Source organism: Galleria mellonella, unplaced genomic scaffold, assembly GCF_026898425.1.
Source record: "Galleria mellonella isolate WM207_F2 unplaced genomic scaffold, CSIRO_AGI_GalMel_v1 utg312, whole genome shotgun sequence".
Taxonomy (NCBI): domain Eukaryota; kingdom Metazoa; phylum Arthropoda; class Insecta; order Lepidoptera; family Pyralidae; genus Galleria; species Galleria mellonella.
This window is the reverse complement of record NW_026442074.1, coordinates 8370833-8389631: the sequence shown is the minus strand read 5'-3', so window position 1 is coordinate 8389631 and position 18799 is coordinate 8370833. Positions and strand designations below refer to the sequence as shown.

Genomic DNA, 18799 nt, shown 5'->3' with positions numbered 1-18799 from the left:
CTCTTCTGATCTACTAGTGAAGCTTAGTTTATAAAGGATTTCTACTATACAAGTTATTACGTAAAATTGGAAAAAAATATTGTGAAATCTAACGTACACTGAAAGTCGATCAGTCGATATTTGTTTTAACCATACAAACCATTCATTATGGCACTCATCACAGCATGCACCTTTCGTTAGAGCACGCCTTTCGTTAAATAATATTTCAAAAACAGGTACTGATGTCTACCTGTTCTCTATTATTACATCTAAATAGAAAAAACCTCAAAATAATGATAGGGACAATAACGGGCCATTGTCCATTGAACAAACATTTATACACAATAGGAGCCACAGACAGCCCTCTATGTCGAGGCTGTTTCCGACGCCAAAGAAACGGCTGCTCACGTAATCCTGGAATGTGAGGCTGTGGCCCATCAACGTTTAGAAATTCTCGGAACGGTGAGGTCGCTCCGTCAGGCCTGTGAAGAACCCAGGAAGCTTCTGTGCTTCTGGGCGGAGCTAGGTTGGCTGTACTAGCCGCGACTCATACGCACAACGACCCAAATAGGAGGCTAAGCGCGGAAAATAGTCTTTTTCACATTCACATTCTACCTGTTCTCTGGCGGAATTTACAAGGGCTGAAATCTTTGCTATATGTTGCTATAAAATCTAAACCAACATTGTTTTTTATACCTTTTTTTTAACTCAACAAGTGTCTTCATTCGGTTTTTTTGGCAAACCACACTTTTATAAGAATATTAATATTTTCGATTTCACCATATAGGTACTTTATGCATACGTATACACATTAACATAAGGCAATCATCAAGAAAACACAAGTGATTCTTATATTATTATTAACAGGCGTCAGAGCGTCTAGAATTAGAGCTCCTTCACTGGCGGTCAGCAGACAGTGGTGGTGCTGAACCATCGGACTCTGAGGGCTCGGAGGCCGAGGCTGGCGCCAACGCCGACAAATACAAGCGACGGTATGTAACAGGCTTCATGTATTGTAAAATATAAAATAAAATGTTACGGTTTGAAAAATGGAATACAATCTATACTAATGTTATGAACGCGGAATTACTTGTTTGAACGCATTAATCTTTGTAACTACCAGTCAAATTGAAATTTCATTTTTGCTTTTCTTTACAAAGGTTATAGGCTATTCAACATCACAATACGAGCACAGGCAAAACCGTGAAATAAGGCTAGTAATGAATAATAATAAATATCTACCACTGGACAATAAAATCAAGAAAAAGTGATATCAGGAGTTTTAATAAGTGCAATAAATATCGATAATTTTAAGTTAATTTAGCTTTAATCATTTTAAGAATTTTTACCTGTCTGTACATTTGTGTCCGCATTACGCAAAAACTTCCCCTCCAAATTGAATGCAATTTTAACAGTTATGTTCCTTAAGGTCGAACTTTTAAACTCCGATTTATGTATTAATACGTCATATAGAAGTGGCCAATTTATTGGTTCAACATCTACGCGTACAAAGTCAGGGGTAAAAGCTAGTATAGTACTAGTTAAAATACATGTAAAAATTAGAATCGCCCCTTTTTTAAAGTAGCTTAAAATGACATTCAAACCAAAATGTCTGATCACGGTTTAAAAATATATAGTCGAATCTGTAATTTGTAAACAATGTTTTTAAATCCACTTTAAATTCGTAAGAATTGCGACTAATCCCAACACACAAGTTTTCGACTTGTTTAACTGGCAAACATCTTATAAACATACGTACCTAATCTTTGCATCGAAGTAAGACTATATATATTCGTGAAGACGTTGTATATATTATGTAATTATATTTATATTATGTATATCTACATACACATACGCACTATATATGTATAGCATACAGTGTATGTATCATCAGAGGGAGAGTTTGTACAAGTCAATTGCTTGTGTACCTCTACCTCTGTCCCATTCGTGTTTCTACCGTGAAGCAGTTGTGTTTGCATGGCTGTGTTTCGGTTTGAAGGGTGGGATATGGCGTGAATTTACTGGGTACGGAGGAATAACACCTGAGTTCTCAGGAATGGCAACGCATAGGGGGTATCATGGGCGAAACAGTATACTCTGTTATGTCCATGCTACTGCTCATTTCTATAGGCGACGGTTACCACTTTCCATCAGGTGGGCCGTCAGCTTGTTTGCTATTCTAAGTTGTATAAAAAAAAATAAAAAAATATCAGCCGTTATCTGTCCACCGCTGAACATAGGCCTCTCTCATAACAGGAGGTTTAACCAGTAGTTACCACTGCAGTTAAGCTTTGGTAACGTTCTAAGAAGGACGCTGCTATCCATCCCTCGATCATTATGTTTCCTTAATCGCCTCTTACGAACCATTCGATCGAGACCACGCAGTAATTATTTACTATTATAATAATACATAAGTAATAAAACGTTTGGCATTCTAAGTTTCCTACGTCCTTATTTATAAGTGTAAAAATGAGTTTGCTTATTAGTTATTGATATAATGGTTGAAGAAGGACATAAGTAACTTTTTATCTCAGTCAGTGAAAATATCCCGGTCACACGGACGAAGTCGCGAGTTAAAGCTAGTTTAAAAAATCAGATAAATTGGTTTAATTTACATCTTTGTTGGTAAGGTCTCGTTGGTTTAACTACCAATTCAACTATTGCAGCTAATCTTTTTTACACAACACTCATTGATTTTTACAAACACTTTAGTACCTAAATCAAATAATTAATTTAAAAAATAATAAATAATTTACCTGATTGATTTTTTTTTCAATACACTGACTCATGAAAATATTGTTATATTTTTCAGATATGAGAGTGCCCACCGAGAGCTGCAACTCCTTAGAGCACAGCTCCGAAGGCAGCACGAGGACGACCTGGAACAACTCGTCACAGTCAAGAAACAGCTCGAGAAAAAGGTATGTAATTTCCCCACAATTTTTTTTAATGGATGATGATGGATCAATAGCCCCACCTGCGCTATCGGTATACACTGTCGGGGCACCAGTGAGTATGAAAAGGTGAGGATGAAAAGACAGGTCAGTTAGCCTATCGTAGTGAATACACTCGGAATGCAGCACGATGGTTTCCAGAGGGCACCATGTGGAGGTCGACCTGGTTGGTTATATTGCTAGCAATGGGACCTTTAGTCTCCATTATTAACAACCCCCACTACTAATATTATTATCCCTCTCACTATTTCATAACCTGTACATTTTATGATACACTATAAAAAGGCTATCTATAACTCCTTTTGATTTTAACGTAATATTTAAAATTCATAACTAGATGTGTTATCTCTCATTAATATTTCATATTATAAATAAACTTAAATATCTTCTTCTATTAACTTCTATTCTATTCTACTATTTTTTAAAGAGCATATTGGAAGGAAAAATAGAGGGTAAAAGAGCAAGACCGTGAAATAACTGCATGGGACAGGTAAAGAAAAAACAGGCGTCATGTCGTATAGGGACGTCAAAGATAGAGCTAACTGGAAGAGAGAATGCATAAATTAGTTGCCCAGACAAGAGGAAACTCTTAAACGAGTAGAAGAGGACTTATTTACTAAAACATATATTTTAGTTTTTGAATTCTTTCGAAATAGTGGAATCAACTTTACATAATAACAAGTTATATGTCGGTCTTACTCGTGTTAGTCAGAGCACTATAAATATTAGGCATTTTGCCAACATTTTACATTTTTAAAATTGTACTAAGAAAAATTTTATTATAATTATAAGTATGATTCTCTATTTATTCCGATACTGCGGGTAAACAAAATAATTGCAAAGTACTAAATGCCAGATATAGTAGGTTTGAAGAGTGGGATATGGCGTGAATTTACTGGGTACAGAGGAATAACCCTGAGTCCTCAGGAATGGCAACGCAGGGGGGGTATCATGGGCGAAACAGTATAACAAGCTGATGGTCTGACGGCTGAGTGGTAACCGTCGCCTATAGATATGAGCAGTACCATGGACATAACAGAGTATACGGTTTCGCCCATGATACCCCCCATGCGTTGCCATTCCTGAGGACTCAGATGTTATTCCTCTGTACCCAGTACAGTACGAACTAGTTAGCAACTAGTTATAAAAAAGCAAATTCCTTCCGCACCAATTTAATTATGGTAAATGGTAGTGATTTATAGTAATCCTTTTATTCATAAATGTCTTATTAAAACCAAATTTAGCTCTCAACTGATTAGAATTTTTCTGTAGAGGCAAATTATTAATACATGACAATGTTAAAATACGTCTATACAAGGTTTTAATTTTTATGAAAAAGGAAAGAATGTGCTCCAGCTAGACGACACATACTTCCCGTTGTTCCACTCATCTTACTTATTTGTAACATTAGTTCACTCATTACGCGCACATATATTTTCATGATAAAAAATTATTTATGAAATACACTGGCTACTTTCTATTCTCGTTGCGCGGACGCAGTCGCGGGTAAGAGCTAGTGAATAATAATGTGATGAAAACGTGATACTATTGTTTACATCTAGGTCACAAATGCAAACAATATTTTATCTAACGTTTCCCAAACTCTTGGTATCAAGGATCATTTGATATGATTACTCTACACGTGATAGCATCTGTGATAAAATACTTCAAATCTTTCTTATCATTGCTTATTCTTACTCGAGCGAGCGAAAGTATCAAACGTACGTGTGTATTTTAAAACTATTTATTAAAAATTTTATTTATATAAACATAATATAAATTCTATCGTAATAATAATAATTATAAAATTAATCTCTTTTATCTAGTAACTAATAATATAACTATCAAAAAAGAACAGCATTTTCGCGAGTTAAAATTTAAAAGAAAAACATAAACTATCTTGTTAACTGATAGAGAACACCATTAAATTAAGTTCGCCGAATATACAAACAATTACACTGTGCATTAAAATTTAAATAAATAAATTAACTTATCAAAAATAAATTATTTGTATATAAATTATAACAAATTAAGAACGATAATATTGTAATTTTCAGTGCAATGTGATAATTTACTAATGGCATTGTAATAATATTTAAAGCTATTTAAATATTTATGGAAGAAGTAAACGAAGAGGTGAGTGCACTGTGTCAACTAGACAATTGTAAACGATAAATTAATCGGAATTAATGTAGCGGTCTCTTGTTTATTTGGCGTAAGTCCAAATTGTGAGATTACTGTCCCACTTGTTTATTGGAATCGTACAGTTTTTGTAATACGAGTACAACTATTGGTGCAAACTTGGTTTTTATAAGACACGCGTGTGACTATGCTATCTCGAAACAGAAGTGACAAGATGGTATTTTTTTTTTATATTTTTTTTTTACTTAACCGGGATTAGACAAAGAGCGGTGTGGATACCTAATAAAAATATATTGGTGCCATAAACACAACGGGATATTATATTGTGCTGCCCATAACACTTATATGTTGCTATTCCGAAGGACAGAGGAGTTGGGTGTCTTGTGTACTATCAGAGATTATACATATTGTTATACTTGCATTACTTACAAGGTTTTTATCATGTAATTTGTTATGATTTATAACAAATATAGGTACTTAAAGTTGTCTTTCTATATTTGTCACAATGTAATATAATAAACAATCTATTTAATAATTTTAAAATAAATAAAGATGTCATAATAGTCCATAATAATATTTAACCAAATAATATAAAAAACTTTTTTGGCCATTTATTTTCAACCGACTTCAAAAAGAAAGTAGTTTTCCATTCGATTGTATTTTTTCTATGTTTGTTACCTCATAACTCCACCAGTTCTAAATCGATTTGGATTTTTTTTTTATGTCAAAGGATATACTTACAGATTGTTCCCATAGAAATTTTATCAAAATTGGTACAGTAGTATTATATAGTAGTACAGTAGTAGTAGTAGATTTTAAATCGAAATAACTGGTTTTGTCACAATTGTAGTCGACTGTTTTTTTTTTTTTGAGGGACAATCTTTCAATATGTTCTTATTACGATAGAAACAAATACCAAAAGCTGTTTATTTCTTATAACAGGTATAAAAAACAATTTACTTATACAAGTTTAAATTTGTATGGATTTAATAATTAACAACTTTTATATATAGTTCTAGATATGTTACGGTTATAATATGAAAAGTTAAACCTTTTTTTTATGCAACTTAGAATGGCAAACAAGCTGACGACCCACCTGATGGAAAGTGGTAACCGCCTATAGACATGAGCAGTACCATGCACATAACAGAGTATACTGTTTCGCCCATGATACCCCCCATGCTTTGCCATTCCTGAGGACTCAGGTGTTATTCCTCTGTACCCAGTAAATTCACGCCATGTCCCACTCTTCAAACCAAAACACAGCCTTGCAAACACAACTGCTTCACGGTAGAAATGCGAATGGGACAGAAGTGCCTAAGCAAACGACTTGTACAAAGTCTCCCTTTGGTATATATACTGTATAATATACTCAATATTAAGCATAGGTAATATCCAGTATCGCTCCAATATGTATATATATTATTATGTTTCTCTGGATATTGGTATTGTCAATTTCGATATCGCATATTTAAATTAATTTTGATTGTAATATCAGTATTGCTCCAATATATATATTATTGTAATTAAAATATATAGATACGGTTTCTATTAGGGTAGGCAGAAACAATGGATATTCAAACAGACTTCTTTCGCTTCTTCCACATTCATCAATCTTTTCATACACGCTCGCCGGTTACGGGTACTTTTAATTCGGCCCTTCTTCAGCACGTCGCCTATTTGTTCAACATGCATCCATCTAGGGTGACCCCTACCGACATCTCCATTCATTCTTGCTCGATAAATCTCTTTCGTAATTCTTCTATCATCCATCCTCTTCAAATGGCCAAACCAGCGCAACATTCCCTTTTCTATTTTTGTCACTACATCGTCTTGCAGTCCACACTTCTTTCTAATCGCACTATTTCTTACTCTATATTAGTATATACTATGTATGGTTATTTATATATGTATTGTATGTGATTTATGTGTGTATGTTTTTTGTAAGTATATTATTCTATATGTTTGTATGTTTATTTATCATAAATTGTTTTCTCTTAAAATATTTATTCAATTTACTATTTTTTTAAATCTGTGCATCGCCATTTTCTCTCTCTATTTGGCGTGGCGGTTGACTGGTAGAGAATGCACAATTTTTCAATGTGTGCAAAAGTATAAATAAATAAATAAATAAATAGAAATATATTATATATATAGATGTTACTATACATATTATTACCCATCCCTACTCACTATCCCAATAAATAATATGCAATCAAAAACTTCACTTAGGTATGTAATTAATCAACAATAAGTACCTACTGTGTATTCATTTACAATATAGATAATAAATATTTCAATTATTTTCTCGTGTCTCGATAAACATGAAATGTTTAGATACTTCTCTCGTGCAGTTGGTCATTGAACGTTGAATCATAACCGATAGTCGACCTGTGTCTATTTAAAATGTGTAATACCTAATTAAACTTTTATTTTATTGATGATTGATAATCAAAGTACTGACAACCAGTAGGAACGAAAGGTTCTTAAGTGGCGACCTCGTATGGGTAAATGCAGTGTAGATAATATTGGTAATTAGTTTATTTATGTTTAATTATCTATTTATGAATGAAATAAAATGAAGTGAGAGTTCATAAAAACGTAACTGTAGTTTCTTAACTAATATTAATATTATAGTTAATAAATGAAATTCAATGCTATAGGATTTTTTTTATGGGTGAAAATGGTATGGTAACCCCACCTGCGCTAACGGTATACGCTGGCGGAGCACCAGTGAAGGGTGATAGATGAGAATGAAAACAGACCAGTTAGCCCATCATGATGAATTCATCAGGAATTAACCATGATAATTTCCAGGGAGAACCGCGAGGAGGTCGACCTGGTTGGGTATATTGCTAGCAATGGGATTCTCAGTCTCCATTACTAACAATCCCTTTCCCCCTCCATAATGCAATAGGATTTTACCAGGACATACTTAATAGTTATATATTTGCTTTAGATATTGCATTTGGATTGAATGGAGATATAATCTGGGTAAATAGGTCAAAGTAATAGTAGCCGAAAACTATTAAATCAATTAATGCAGAAATTATATACGAATGCAATATTCTGCATATTATAGCAGAATGCGGGTGTACAGGTTTTAATTCTCTATTGGAAGACTTTTTAAATATTACACAGGAATATTTATTTATTTATTTTATTTATTTAACACTTTATTGCACCAGCATTACAGGATTTGTTGAACAATTTTCAATACGTATAGTGTAGTACAAAAGGCGGTCTTATTGCTAAGCAATCTCTTCCAGACCTTCTAAGCAATCTTTCCAATATTGTAAATCTATTGATTTTTTTTTCTAATTGGCGTTTATTATTATAATAATGTTCTGAAAAAGTTAATAGAAATAGCTACAGTCGAATATTTTTTTATATATGTTTCTCTTGGCAAGAAATACACAAAATTGACACTCCAACTCTTGTAATAACTAGTCGCATATCTAATCCGTAATGAAGAAATGTCATTATCAGCAAATCCAAATACATAGATCAAAGTTTAAATTAGATACCAACAATGTAAACTTTGCAAACGTTCACTCGACTCGCCTCGTGTTATCTCAAAAAAGTCAATGTCCATTATTCTGTTCACGTTTATAGGTAGTTGTTAATTTAATACAGCCATCAGAAATCAAAATAAATGGTTTCTAAACTTTTTTACTTATTTTTTTAACTTGATTAGTATGTTTTTTTTCTTTTAAAAACATTAAAAATATTAAAATTAAGAGTTTAATAAAATTGTAACTAAACGATGTTTATATATGAGGGATATTTGAAATAGGAAATTAATAGGAGAAGTCTTAATAGGAGCAGTAAAGCTAATAATTATAAAAAAAATAGAAATTTATTTCGGCATCACGTTAAAACTACTGCACCAAATTGGATGCGGTGTTCACAGTCGTGTCCTTATTGTTATATTGTATTGATATGTCGTAATACGCATATAATAATAATCTAAAATTTATTATATTTTATTGGTTTTTCTACTTCTGAAACCCATACATACAAAATGGAGGGCTAAAATTTTTAGTAATAATAGCCAAAAACAATTTTCTGACTATAATATAAAATTTAACATAGCAGAAACAATTTTTCCACTACAATATTTACTTATTTTGTTTACCTAATGGTTGACTGGTAGAGGACACTGTACGGTGTTAAGACCGCCATATGTATATAGTTTCACTGTGCATTAAAATTTAAATAAATAAATAAATAATAAACTTAACATAGCAGAAATAATTTTAACACTACAAATTAAACTTAAAACAGCAGAAACTCAATTGAAACAGAGGTACCATCTTCATAACTTTTATCCAGTCATTTATTTGTTACATTTTTGCCTTCAGGTGCAAGATGCATATGAGGAGGTGGAGGAACAGCGCGCTGTGGCCGCGCAATGGAAACGCAAGCTCCAGAAGATGACCAACGACATGGCCGACCTGCGGTCCCTACTTGACGAACAGGTGATTCTATGATGACAATTTGTATATAATTAATCAATCGTATCGATTTATTATTTAATCTATATTACAAATTAACCGTGTAAAGGTTTTTTTAGTGTAACTACATGCTGTGATTCCAAATTGCAATTAATATTAAAAAAAATCTCATAACGTCGTTAATAACTATTCTTCCAATTTTTTTTTCTTTTATGATATATAGTATAGCAAACAAAGCTGACAGCCCACCGGCCTCATGAACTTCACAGTATATACTGTGATACCCATACTACCCCTTATGTATTGCTTGTAAACTATAATGTTTATACCTAGTACACTGTAATTTTACTCCCATATCCCTTCAAACCGAAACAGCCATGCACAACTACTTCACAGCAGAAACAGAGGAGCAAATGGTATACCCAGGAAGAGGGAGCAAACCCTTGCTCCCTGTTCTTGGGTATTATGTGCCCATGTATTCTAGATATATTTGTAACTAGCAAATTCTAAAAATCAGTATATTGGGTTCTACTGCGTTCATAAAGCCTCTCTATAATAGTTTTTATTATATATCTTTCATGGGCAGACAACGACCAGTTACGATTTTATTATATGTATTGATTCAATCTTTGTTTTTATACCATATTTTAAATGTAAGAGAATTGAATAGGTAGCCTTTAAATATACAAAGATAAAATAAATTCGATTTTTTTTTTTAATTTTCTCTTCCACAGACATGTCGCAACAACCTCCTGGAGAAGCGTCAGCGCAAGTTCGACGCTGAACTGCACGGCGCACAGGAAGAACTGAAACGCGAGCGAGCAGCCAAGGAGAGGCTGTCACGCGAGCGCGACCAGGCGCACGCCGATAAATACGTACTCGAGCAGAGCCTCTCTGTTAGTATACTTTTATTTTATACTAAAAATAACAATAAAACTAAAAAAATATTACAAAAATCCATAACTGCTAGCGCCACATTCAGCGTATCTTTAGTCGCTTAAATATCTACTAACGCGAGCAGTCAACATGGACCGTCCACCGAGTGTGACGCGTCATGTAAGAATACGTACAGTGCGTTGTTACCTTAGATTATATAGATTATGTCTCCATACAAATCTTCACCAAATATAAATATGGGAGAAATTGTATAGTGAGATTAAATTGAAAAATAAAAACCGTTCAAAATGTTTACAATTATATAAATAATTTTCATTGAAATATGTTATCGTTTTTAAATCATTGAAAATGGCAATATTTTAATTAATACATATTGTATATTCATTTGTAACAAATACGTGCGTATGTACCTATATTTATATTATCTATCCTATTTAAGAGCTGCGCTCTTGTCGGTGGAGCTATTATGTTGTTATTTATATTAGAACAAATAAAATTTAAACTTAAAAAATCGACCTGGTCTGGGTAATTTTTATTCCAATTACTTGCAACACTCAAAAAATACGTTTTGTTTGATTTAAAAAAATCTATATATAGTCTATCGAATGTTAAATTAGCTGAATACTGACCGTTTTAGACTTCAATGCTTTATCTATATAATCTAAAGTCGTTATCTATCCTTCGTCTATTGAAGATCAGCGCTCCGTCAATCAGACATATGCCGGGCACTTGCGAACCGCGAAATTATATCAGCATAATGCAGCGACCTTCCGTGCAGTGTGACTGAGAGTAGCAAATCGTATATAGTTTGATGTATTAACGTTCCATCGCCGAAGATCGGCCTAATATGGCAATAGGATATATGAACATTCAAGACGTGTCAATTGTAAACCGCTCGCTACGCGTCTAACACCTGTCATATGAACATGCCCTTAGCCTTCCTCCACGATTCCATTCTTCTGTATTAATCCATTTTTTTTTATAACAGGAAGCTCGGCTAGAACTAGAGCTGAAGGAGGAGCGGCTGGCGGCGGCGACACGCGAGCTGGAAGAGCGCGGCGGCGGCGGCGTGGCCGGCGACGAGGCCGCCGCGCTGCGCCGCGCACGCGCAGACCTCGAGCGCCGCGTGCGCGACCAGGAGGAGGAGCTCGACGACCTCGCCGCCAGATACAGCGCGATTACGGGATGACTTTTAATGAGGGTAATGAAATCCCGCCTGTACTATCGATACGCTGGCGAGATACCAGTGAAGAATGATAGGCGAGAATGAAAAGACAAGTCAGTCAGCCCATCGTGATGAATACACCTGGAATTCAGCACAATGGTTGTTACGGGATAGGGTATTACGGGATGACTTTTAATGACCCAGAGCCGGGGAAATCTAACCTCACCGTACAATCACTATCACCTGTAAATTTTCGACGAGATGTTTCAAACATCTACAGTTTCCCTACAAATAATAACGGCTCCTATTTTCATTTTTATATATAATATATCCTACTCTATACAGTGTTATATTGAGACAATACCCTCGGCCCTATTTTTAGTACCCTATTTGTCAAAGGAAACGCACATATACGACCCTCGGCAATTTAAAATTGTAGTAACATTAGAAAGAATCAAAGTATGTAAATAATCAAACTATGACTAAAATTTTAATGTTGACATTATTATCGACAGTTGCTGGAGAGCTCGAAATTACGTCTCGAAATGTTACTGGAACAACAACGCAAGGAAGCGCGGCTGGAGGCGGCCGCGCGCGATGACGAGATGGAGGAGACCAGAGCCAATGCCACCAAGAAACTTAAAAGTTAGTCTTTAAACTGCCAGCACATTCATCTTATTAAGCGAACTTTTTAAATTTCGAATATAATTGCGTCAAATAATATATGATAAGAACTGACAGTCGCGTTTACATAATACTTATTTTGTGGCGGTAAAATCCTGACGAAAGTCGCAGTCAGCCTCGGCTATAAGCTAATTACATACTGTAATTTTTAACACCAGTTGCAGTTGCAAGTATACCGGAGATTATCGGCACTAAGATATAGATGCATACTGTATTCTGTACCTACCAGTTCTGGCGACAAAATTTTGGCACTGTAATATCGTAACACTAATCATTCAAGAATTTGTTTCACAAAAAAGAGTATCTGCAAATGTGACAAAATTAGTATGAGACCAACTCACAAGTAAATATTATCTATTGCAAACAAAGTCATATGAATCGGCGCAGTGGTGAAAAAAGCTTTCGAATTTAATAACTCTAACTCCTTTTCGAGTAAAAAGCAAGCTATTAAAGATTGTACTTGTGTGCGCAGTGCTGGAGAGCCAGCTGGAGAGCGAGCACGCGGAGCGGTCGCTGCTGCTGCGCGAGCGGCACGAGCTGGAGCGGCGCCTGGCCGCGCTCGAAGAGGCGGCGCGCGCCGACGCGCACGACCAGGCGCAGCTCGTGCAGCGGCTCAAGAGGTCGGCCGCCGTACTGTCTTACACTGCACCTGTCTTACATTACGCCTTACATTGCACTACGCACTAAAAACGATAGGCGATTGCTGCTTTTCTACAAATGATACAAGCTGGAGCGGCACCTGGCCGCCCCCTAACTGATAGCACGCACTATTACGACATCAATTTCCTCATATTTTATTGCAATTTCTATGGACTAAATTATACGTTCTGAAACTAATTCAGTTTATTGTTTCAAAACAAAACTAAAATCAATTATTTATTTTTATTACAGAGACTTAAAGAGATACCGAGCATTACTCCGCGACGCTCAGACAATGCTTGAACAAAAGGAAAAGGAAGGTGGCGGAAAGGCGCAGATCAGACAACTGAAAAATCAAGTACGTAATTGAGTATTAATTCCTGGCAATCCGGCTCGATGGATCAAATTATTTATATAATAACGATGAATAACTTAATATGTTTGTAACAATGTATAATCTATTTATGCTTTGTGATTGAAAATGATACTCAGGTGGAGGACCTAGAGCTGGCAGTCCGCGCGGCGACCAAAGCGAAGCAGACAGCCGAAGCAGAAGCAGCGGAAACAAGTGCAGCGCTCGAGGAAGCCACACGGGCCCGCGCGGAAGCAGCCGACCGCGCGCTCGCCGCCGCCCGCGACGCGGCCGCGGCGCGCGCACAACTCGACGACACCGAGGAAGAGGCTGCAGAGGTATGAAACACTGAGATAAATATTATTTTCTTTATATAGAAAAATCCGTGTCACAATGTTCGTTTATTCGAAACTCTGAAATCGTATAACCGATTTTAATAAAATTTGGTAATTGTGACCTAAATTGTGTTCGAAACAATTCGCCCAATAGGTGATACAACAAACAAAGTCTTGTTTTCACCCAGTAGGTTAAAACGACACTTTCGGGTCAGCTTGTATTGTATAAATAATATTTAGTAAAACAGTAACAAGTCTGGAATTTGACATCCGGGGAAGTATACCCCATAGGGGGAACCTAAAAATAAAATAAAAAAATTATAACTAAATAAAAATTTGTTTCTCCAATATGAAATGTTGGAGTGATGATCGCATTAGAAGTGTATCCGCTGCGAGTGCGTGTCGGTATCAGTTTGCGTGCGCGGGCGTGTTGCAGCTGCTGAAGAAGTACCGGTCGAGCACGAGCGCGCTGTGCGCGGCGCAGGCGCAGGCCCGCGAGGCGGCGGCGCGCGCGGACGCGGCGGCCGACGAGGCGCGCCAGGCTCGCGAGCGGCTCGCCGAGCTGGCCGCGCGGCTCGCGCGCGCGGAGGCCGGCCACGAGCACGGCCACCACGAGGCCGAGCGCCGCCTCGAGTGCAGGAACAAGGTGCGCCGCGCCGCCACTGTTACGGCGGCTCACGACCTGCTACCACTCCTTACGAGTCTTATTGATTTCGCCCTACCCTTCCACTTCACTTCCAGAAGAAGACTTTGTACAGAAGTCGATTGCTTGTGTACCTCTGTCCCATTCGTGTTTAACCGTGAAGCAGCTGTGTTTGCATGGCTGTGTTTCGGTTTGAAGAATGGGATATGGCGTGAATTTACTGGGTACAGAGGAATAACACCTGTGTCCTCAGGAATGGCAACGTATTGGGGGTATCATGGGTGAAACAGTATACTCTGTTATGTCCATGGTACTGCTCGTGTCTATAGGCGACGGTTACCACTTTCCATCAGGTGGACCGTCAGCTTGTTTGACATACTAAGTTGTATAAATAAAAAAAAATACTGGTATTTTTGCAGAAAAGCTTTTCAGCCCATAGTTATAACTCTTATGTGATGATACACGTAGGAACTGTTCCATTGTGTTGATGGATTGTTGTCAGTTGCTCTTGCTCGGTCTTCGTACTGTTCTTCATGTGCCGATCTTCCAGCAACAAAAGGTCAACAACGCCGCCTTGGTCATTTTCTTATATTATTGGTTACACTCACTAAACTACAATATTTGCATTGATTAATTGACTATTCGCAATAGTATGTATTTTTCTTCTAAGTACACTTAGAAGATATTTCAAATATCAAAACTAACGCTGGTGACGTTTACTTCTTCTAAGTATGTCAAAACTAGCGCTGGTAATTTACCAGTGACTAATGATAGATAAGAACAAAGTCGGGCCATCGTGGAGAATTCCCAATGAATGAACCACGATGGGTCCCGCGAGGCCCACGTGGTGTAGTGTGGGTGCGCATGCGCAGGAGCTGGAGTCGAGCCTGGAGCTGGAGGCGACGGCGCGCGCGCGCGTGGAGGGGCAGCTGGCGCGCCTGCGCGACGCGCACGACCAGCTGGCCGCCGAGCTGGCCGCCGCGCGCGCGCGCGACGCCGCCGCCGCCGACGACCTGCGCAAGCTCGCCAGGCAATTCCGGTCAGTGGCCGCCTCTGTCGCTGTTTATATATTCACATCCAAATAACAAATAAGCCGACCCACATACTAGAAAATGGGAACCAACACTATACACTAGAATATATAATAGCTCTGTGGACTCTGTATGTTGGATACCACCTTAAGAGGTAAAGTTGCCAACTTAAAAATATTCTGTTTTTTTTACAAATAGTTATCTCGTAAAGTAAGAAGTAGTAAGAGGTGACTAGGGAAGCTTATAGTTGAAAGATAGGCAGCAGCGTCCCCCCTTAAAACATCAACAAAAGCCAAACTGCGATTGCTAGCCGCCTGCCAAGAGTGGCAACTACCGGCAAACTTGTGGGGGAAGCTATGCTCAGCAGTGGACAGCTGATACAATCGCAATCGTAGTTTATTGAATTAGGTCAGTCCAAAGAGCATTCAATACTATCATTTAAATTTTATTACAGTGAACTGAAAGAAGAAAACTCAAATCTGAACGTGAAACTGAGCGAAACGGCCCGCGCGAAGACCGCAGCGGAAGCGGCGGCGGCTGCGGCCGCGGCTGAAGCGACCGCGGCGCGGGACGAGGCTCGCCTGGCGGCGCGGCGAGCCACCGCTTTACAAGAAGCTATCGCCGGCGACCTCTCCAGCCCCGGGGACTCCAGGGATACTGATAGGTATGTACGCATTCAATTAGCTTTTTAGTGATTGTAATTAGCCTTTAATATTTTTAAGGTATCATATCAAAAAGGTACAAAGATTGTGTTATTGCCATTTTTATTTTTACTTCAATTCAATGCTATATATGACTTATAATTAAAATTGTGTTTCAAAAACAAAAAACCAAGTCACGGCAAAACCTGTTATTTTTATTTAAAAACTAAACTACTAAACCCATTTTAATAAAATTTCTATAAGATCTATGAGATGAAAATTAAAGAAAATATATGAATATTAAAGTTTTTATCATCTATAATTGATAATATGTTGCACAAAGCTATAAGAACAAAAGTTAGTTTTTAAATAAGATGCTTGTAAACTAGGTAGGTTAAAAAAATATCAAGAGAAACATTTAAATAAATTACTTGAACTCTTTGAATATTACAGCAGAGTTTTCTATTATAAATTTTTATTGTAAACTACATTAAAAACCTACTTTTTTTATACATAACTTACACAATTCACTATTACCAATTTCTGACATATGAAAATCTATTACAGCGATAATGACAGCTACAGTTCCGATGAGTCAATCGGAACCTTCTTGGCAAATCACAAACTGAGCCCCTCGGCGCCCTCACGAAACAGTATACAACTCGATTTACAAAAGTAAGTACTTATACATTATTTATAATTATTTGGTTACTTTGGAATTATTAGTTTGCATATTTTAATATCGACTCCACATGCGGATTGAATATCTTCCTTTCTTTTTATTATTAGTACTGGAGTGAGGGTAGCATCCTATAATATCAACAGTTTCTAAGCCACATTTGTGATTTTAAAAAGCCTCTGACATTTCCTATAGGTTTACGTTTTTATGCCGAAGTTTTTATGTCGAAGGATAAAATGACAGTCATTTAAATTATTTAAATATTAATTTAGAAAATGCAAATATTTTAGGCTGGGACTCGGACGTTGTTCGACTGATTTATCTTTTATTGCATATTGCTAAATGAAATACATTTATATCTTTATTATAGATCCCAGACGCCAGAAGGCAGACAGAGCCGTACAAGCAACAGTTCCAACTCCGGCACTAAACAACTGAGTCCCACCAAGGAGTCGTTCGCATAACAGCCAGCCGCCGCTGCCGGGCTCCTCACGAGCGCACTGCCTGTCCTCTGCGCTGTGTTCTGCTCGCGGCAGCGTCACGACTCCGCGCACGTAGTCCTCGAGTGAGCTCCGAAAAAAAATAAACGTCAGACTGACGGTGTCCATGTGACATCTGTCAGTCGGTGGCGCGAAATTTAAATTTCGAATTTTATGACGTCAAACCATCGAAGTGATTACGATTGGAATGCTTGATAGGATAGAAATGGTAAATGAAGTAATTTATCACCGAACAGCAAAGACTTCTTTAGAACAATATAGAATAAAAAATGACTCCTAAAATTAGACTGCTCAATAATCTTATCTACATGCATTATTTATAATAGATGCTACGGATTTTAATATTTTCAAATATTTGATATTATAAGCTTTTACAATCACAAAATGTACGTGTTGTCGAGTGTTAGTTAAGAACAGATATTCATTAGTAGCCGATTATGTACTCATACGAACATTATTATAATGTAATAAAGATAGAATGCATTCCAAAGTATACACGAATAACATTCGGCTCGCGTGTTACCAGGCGCGCCATTTATATACAAATCATTTGGAGGGTATTTTCGCTAGAAAGCGTGTCCTAATTTTCGTCACGTTCACTAGCACCATTTATTGTAGGCTTTGACATTAATTTATTTAGAGTGTAGAAACGGTAGAAAGTTTTTGACGAGTTAGTTTTGTTGTACTGCGTACAGCGTGCCAGTCAGTATTTCGACGGCCGAGGCGGACATGACTTACAAAATAATATTAGGTTCTTTGTTATTTAGTTAGCTAACTTTTGTACATAACTAGATGGCATATACAGTTTATTATTTAATTTGTAATATTTGTGTGATCAGACTGTTATACTATGATTTATTTGTTACAAGTGAATTGTTGCTTTATAGTAGATCATCATACATATCTGTTAGGTAATATTTTTTTATTAATTAATAATATACCTTCGACTTTTGTTTAACTGTAACTTTACTGAACATCATTATTGGAATTGTAATCTTTATAAAATATATTCCTTGTAATTGTAACTCCATTACTTAAAAATCATCATTCAATCTATACTATATACATATATATGTGTCTGTAACCACAAGTATAAAATTTTACTATGTGTAATGTATGATAATGTGATGAAATGTTACTGCATACCTACTGGTTGTAAAATGAAATTATTTAATAAAGTAACAGAAATGTATTGTTTTGTTTTATTCTTTTACAGGCTTTCTTTACTCTTTATTTTAGTAGTTACCTAAATATGAAGTTATATTAACTAAACAGAGGAAATTTAATAAACTCACTATATTATGTTTATTATTTCGACTTCATCCAGAAATTTAGATATAATTATGACAAAATCAAGACAGTTAAATAGTCAATATAGAAGTGTAATACAGTAAACTTTAAGACAAGAATAAATATATTAAAATTTTCTATAGAAACAATTTAATATAAATAAATTAAATCATCATCAAATGATTCATTAACTGTCCACTGCTAAATATAGGTCTCTTCTTGGAGGATTTTGCCAGTAATTGCCATGTTTTGCAGGCGAGTTGGCAACCGCAGTTTGCTTTGGTCATGTTTCAAGAAGAACGCTACTGCCCATCCCTCAAGTATTAAATTCCTCTTACAACACCCACAGAAAATGGCGCATTCTTTGCAGAGACCAGATGGCGACACATTCAATATATGAAACTAATGTTA

General features: G+C 36.4%; 1 protein-coding gene across 1 annotated transcript in view; it reads left to right on the top strand.

Moving 5' to 3' along the window:
• LOC113516494 (unconventional myosin-XVIIIa) overlaps positions 1-18290 on the top strand; it is a 269678-nt gene extending 251388 nt beyond the window's left edge. Inside the window, exons 25-38 of the mRNA XM_052895899.1 lie at positions 847-971; positions 2792-2900; positions 9440-9556; positions 10267-10428; positions 11418-11603; positions 12110-12239; positions 12751-12898; positions 13170-13275; positions 13410-13607; positions 14041-14250; positions 15120-15286; positions 15733-15942; positions 16487-16594; positions 16969-18290. Coding sequence (XP_052751859.1) covers positions 847-971; positions 2792-2900; positions 9440-9556; positions 10267-10428; positions 11418-11603; positions 12110-12239; positions 12751-12898; positions 13170-13275; positions 13410-13607; positions 14041-14250; positions 15120-15286; positions 15733-15942; positions 16487-16594; positions 16969-17062 — 2070 coding nt within the window. The 3' untranslated portion in view covers positions 17063-18290. The remainder of the gene's footprint in view (positions 1-846; positions 972-2791; positions 2901-9439; positions 9557-10266; positions 10429-11417; positions 11604-12109; positions 12240-12750; positions 12899-13169; positions 13276-13409; positions 13608-14040; positions 14251-15119; positions 15287-15732; positions 15943-16486; positions 16595-16968) is intronic.
• Positions 18291-18799: the final 509 nt, after the last annotated feature.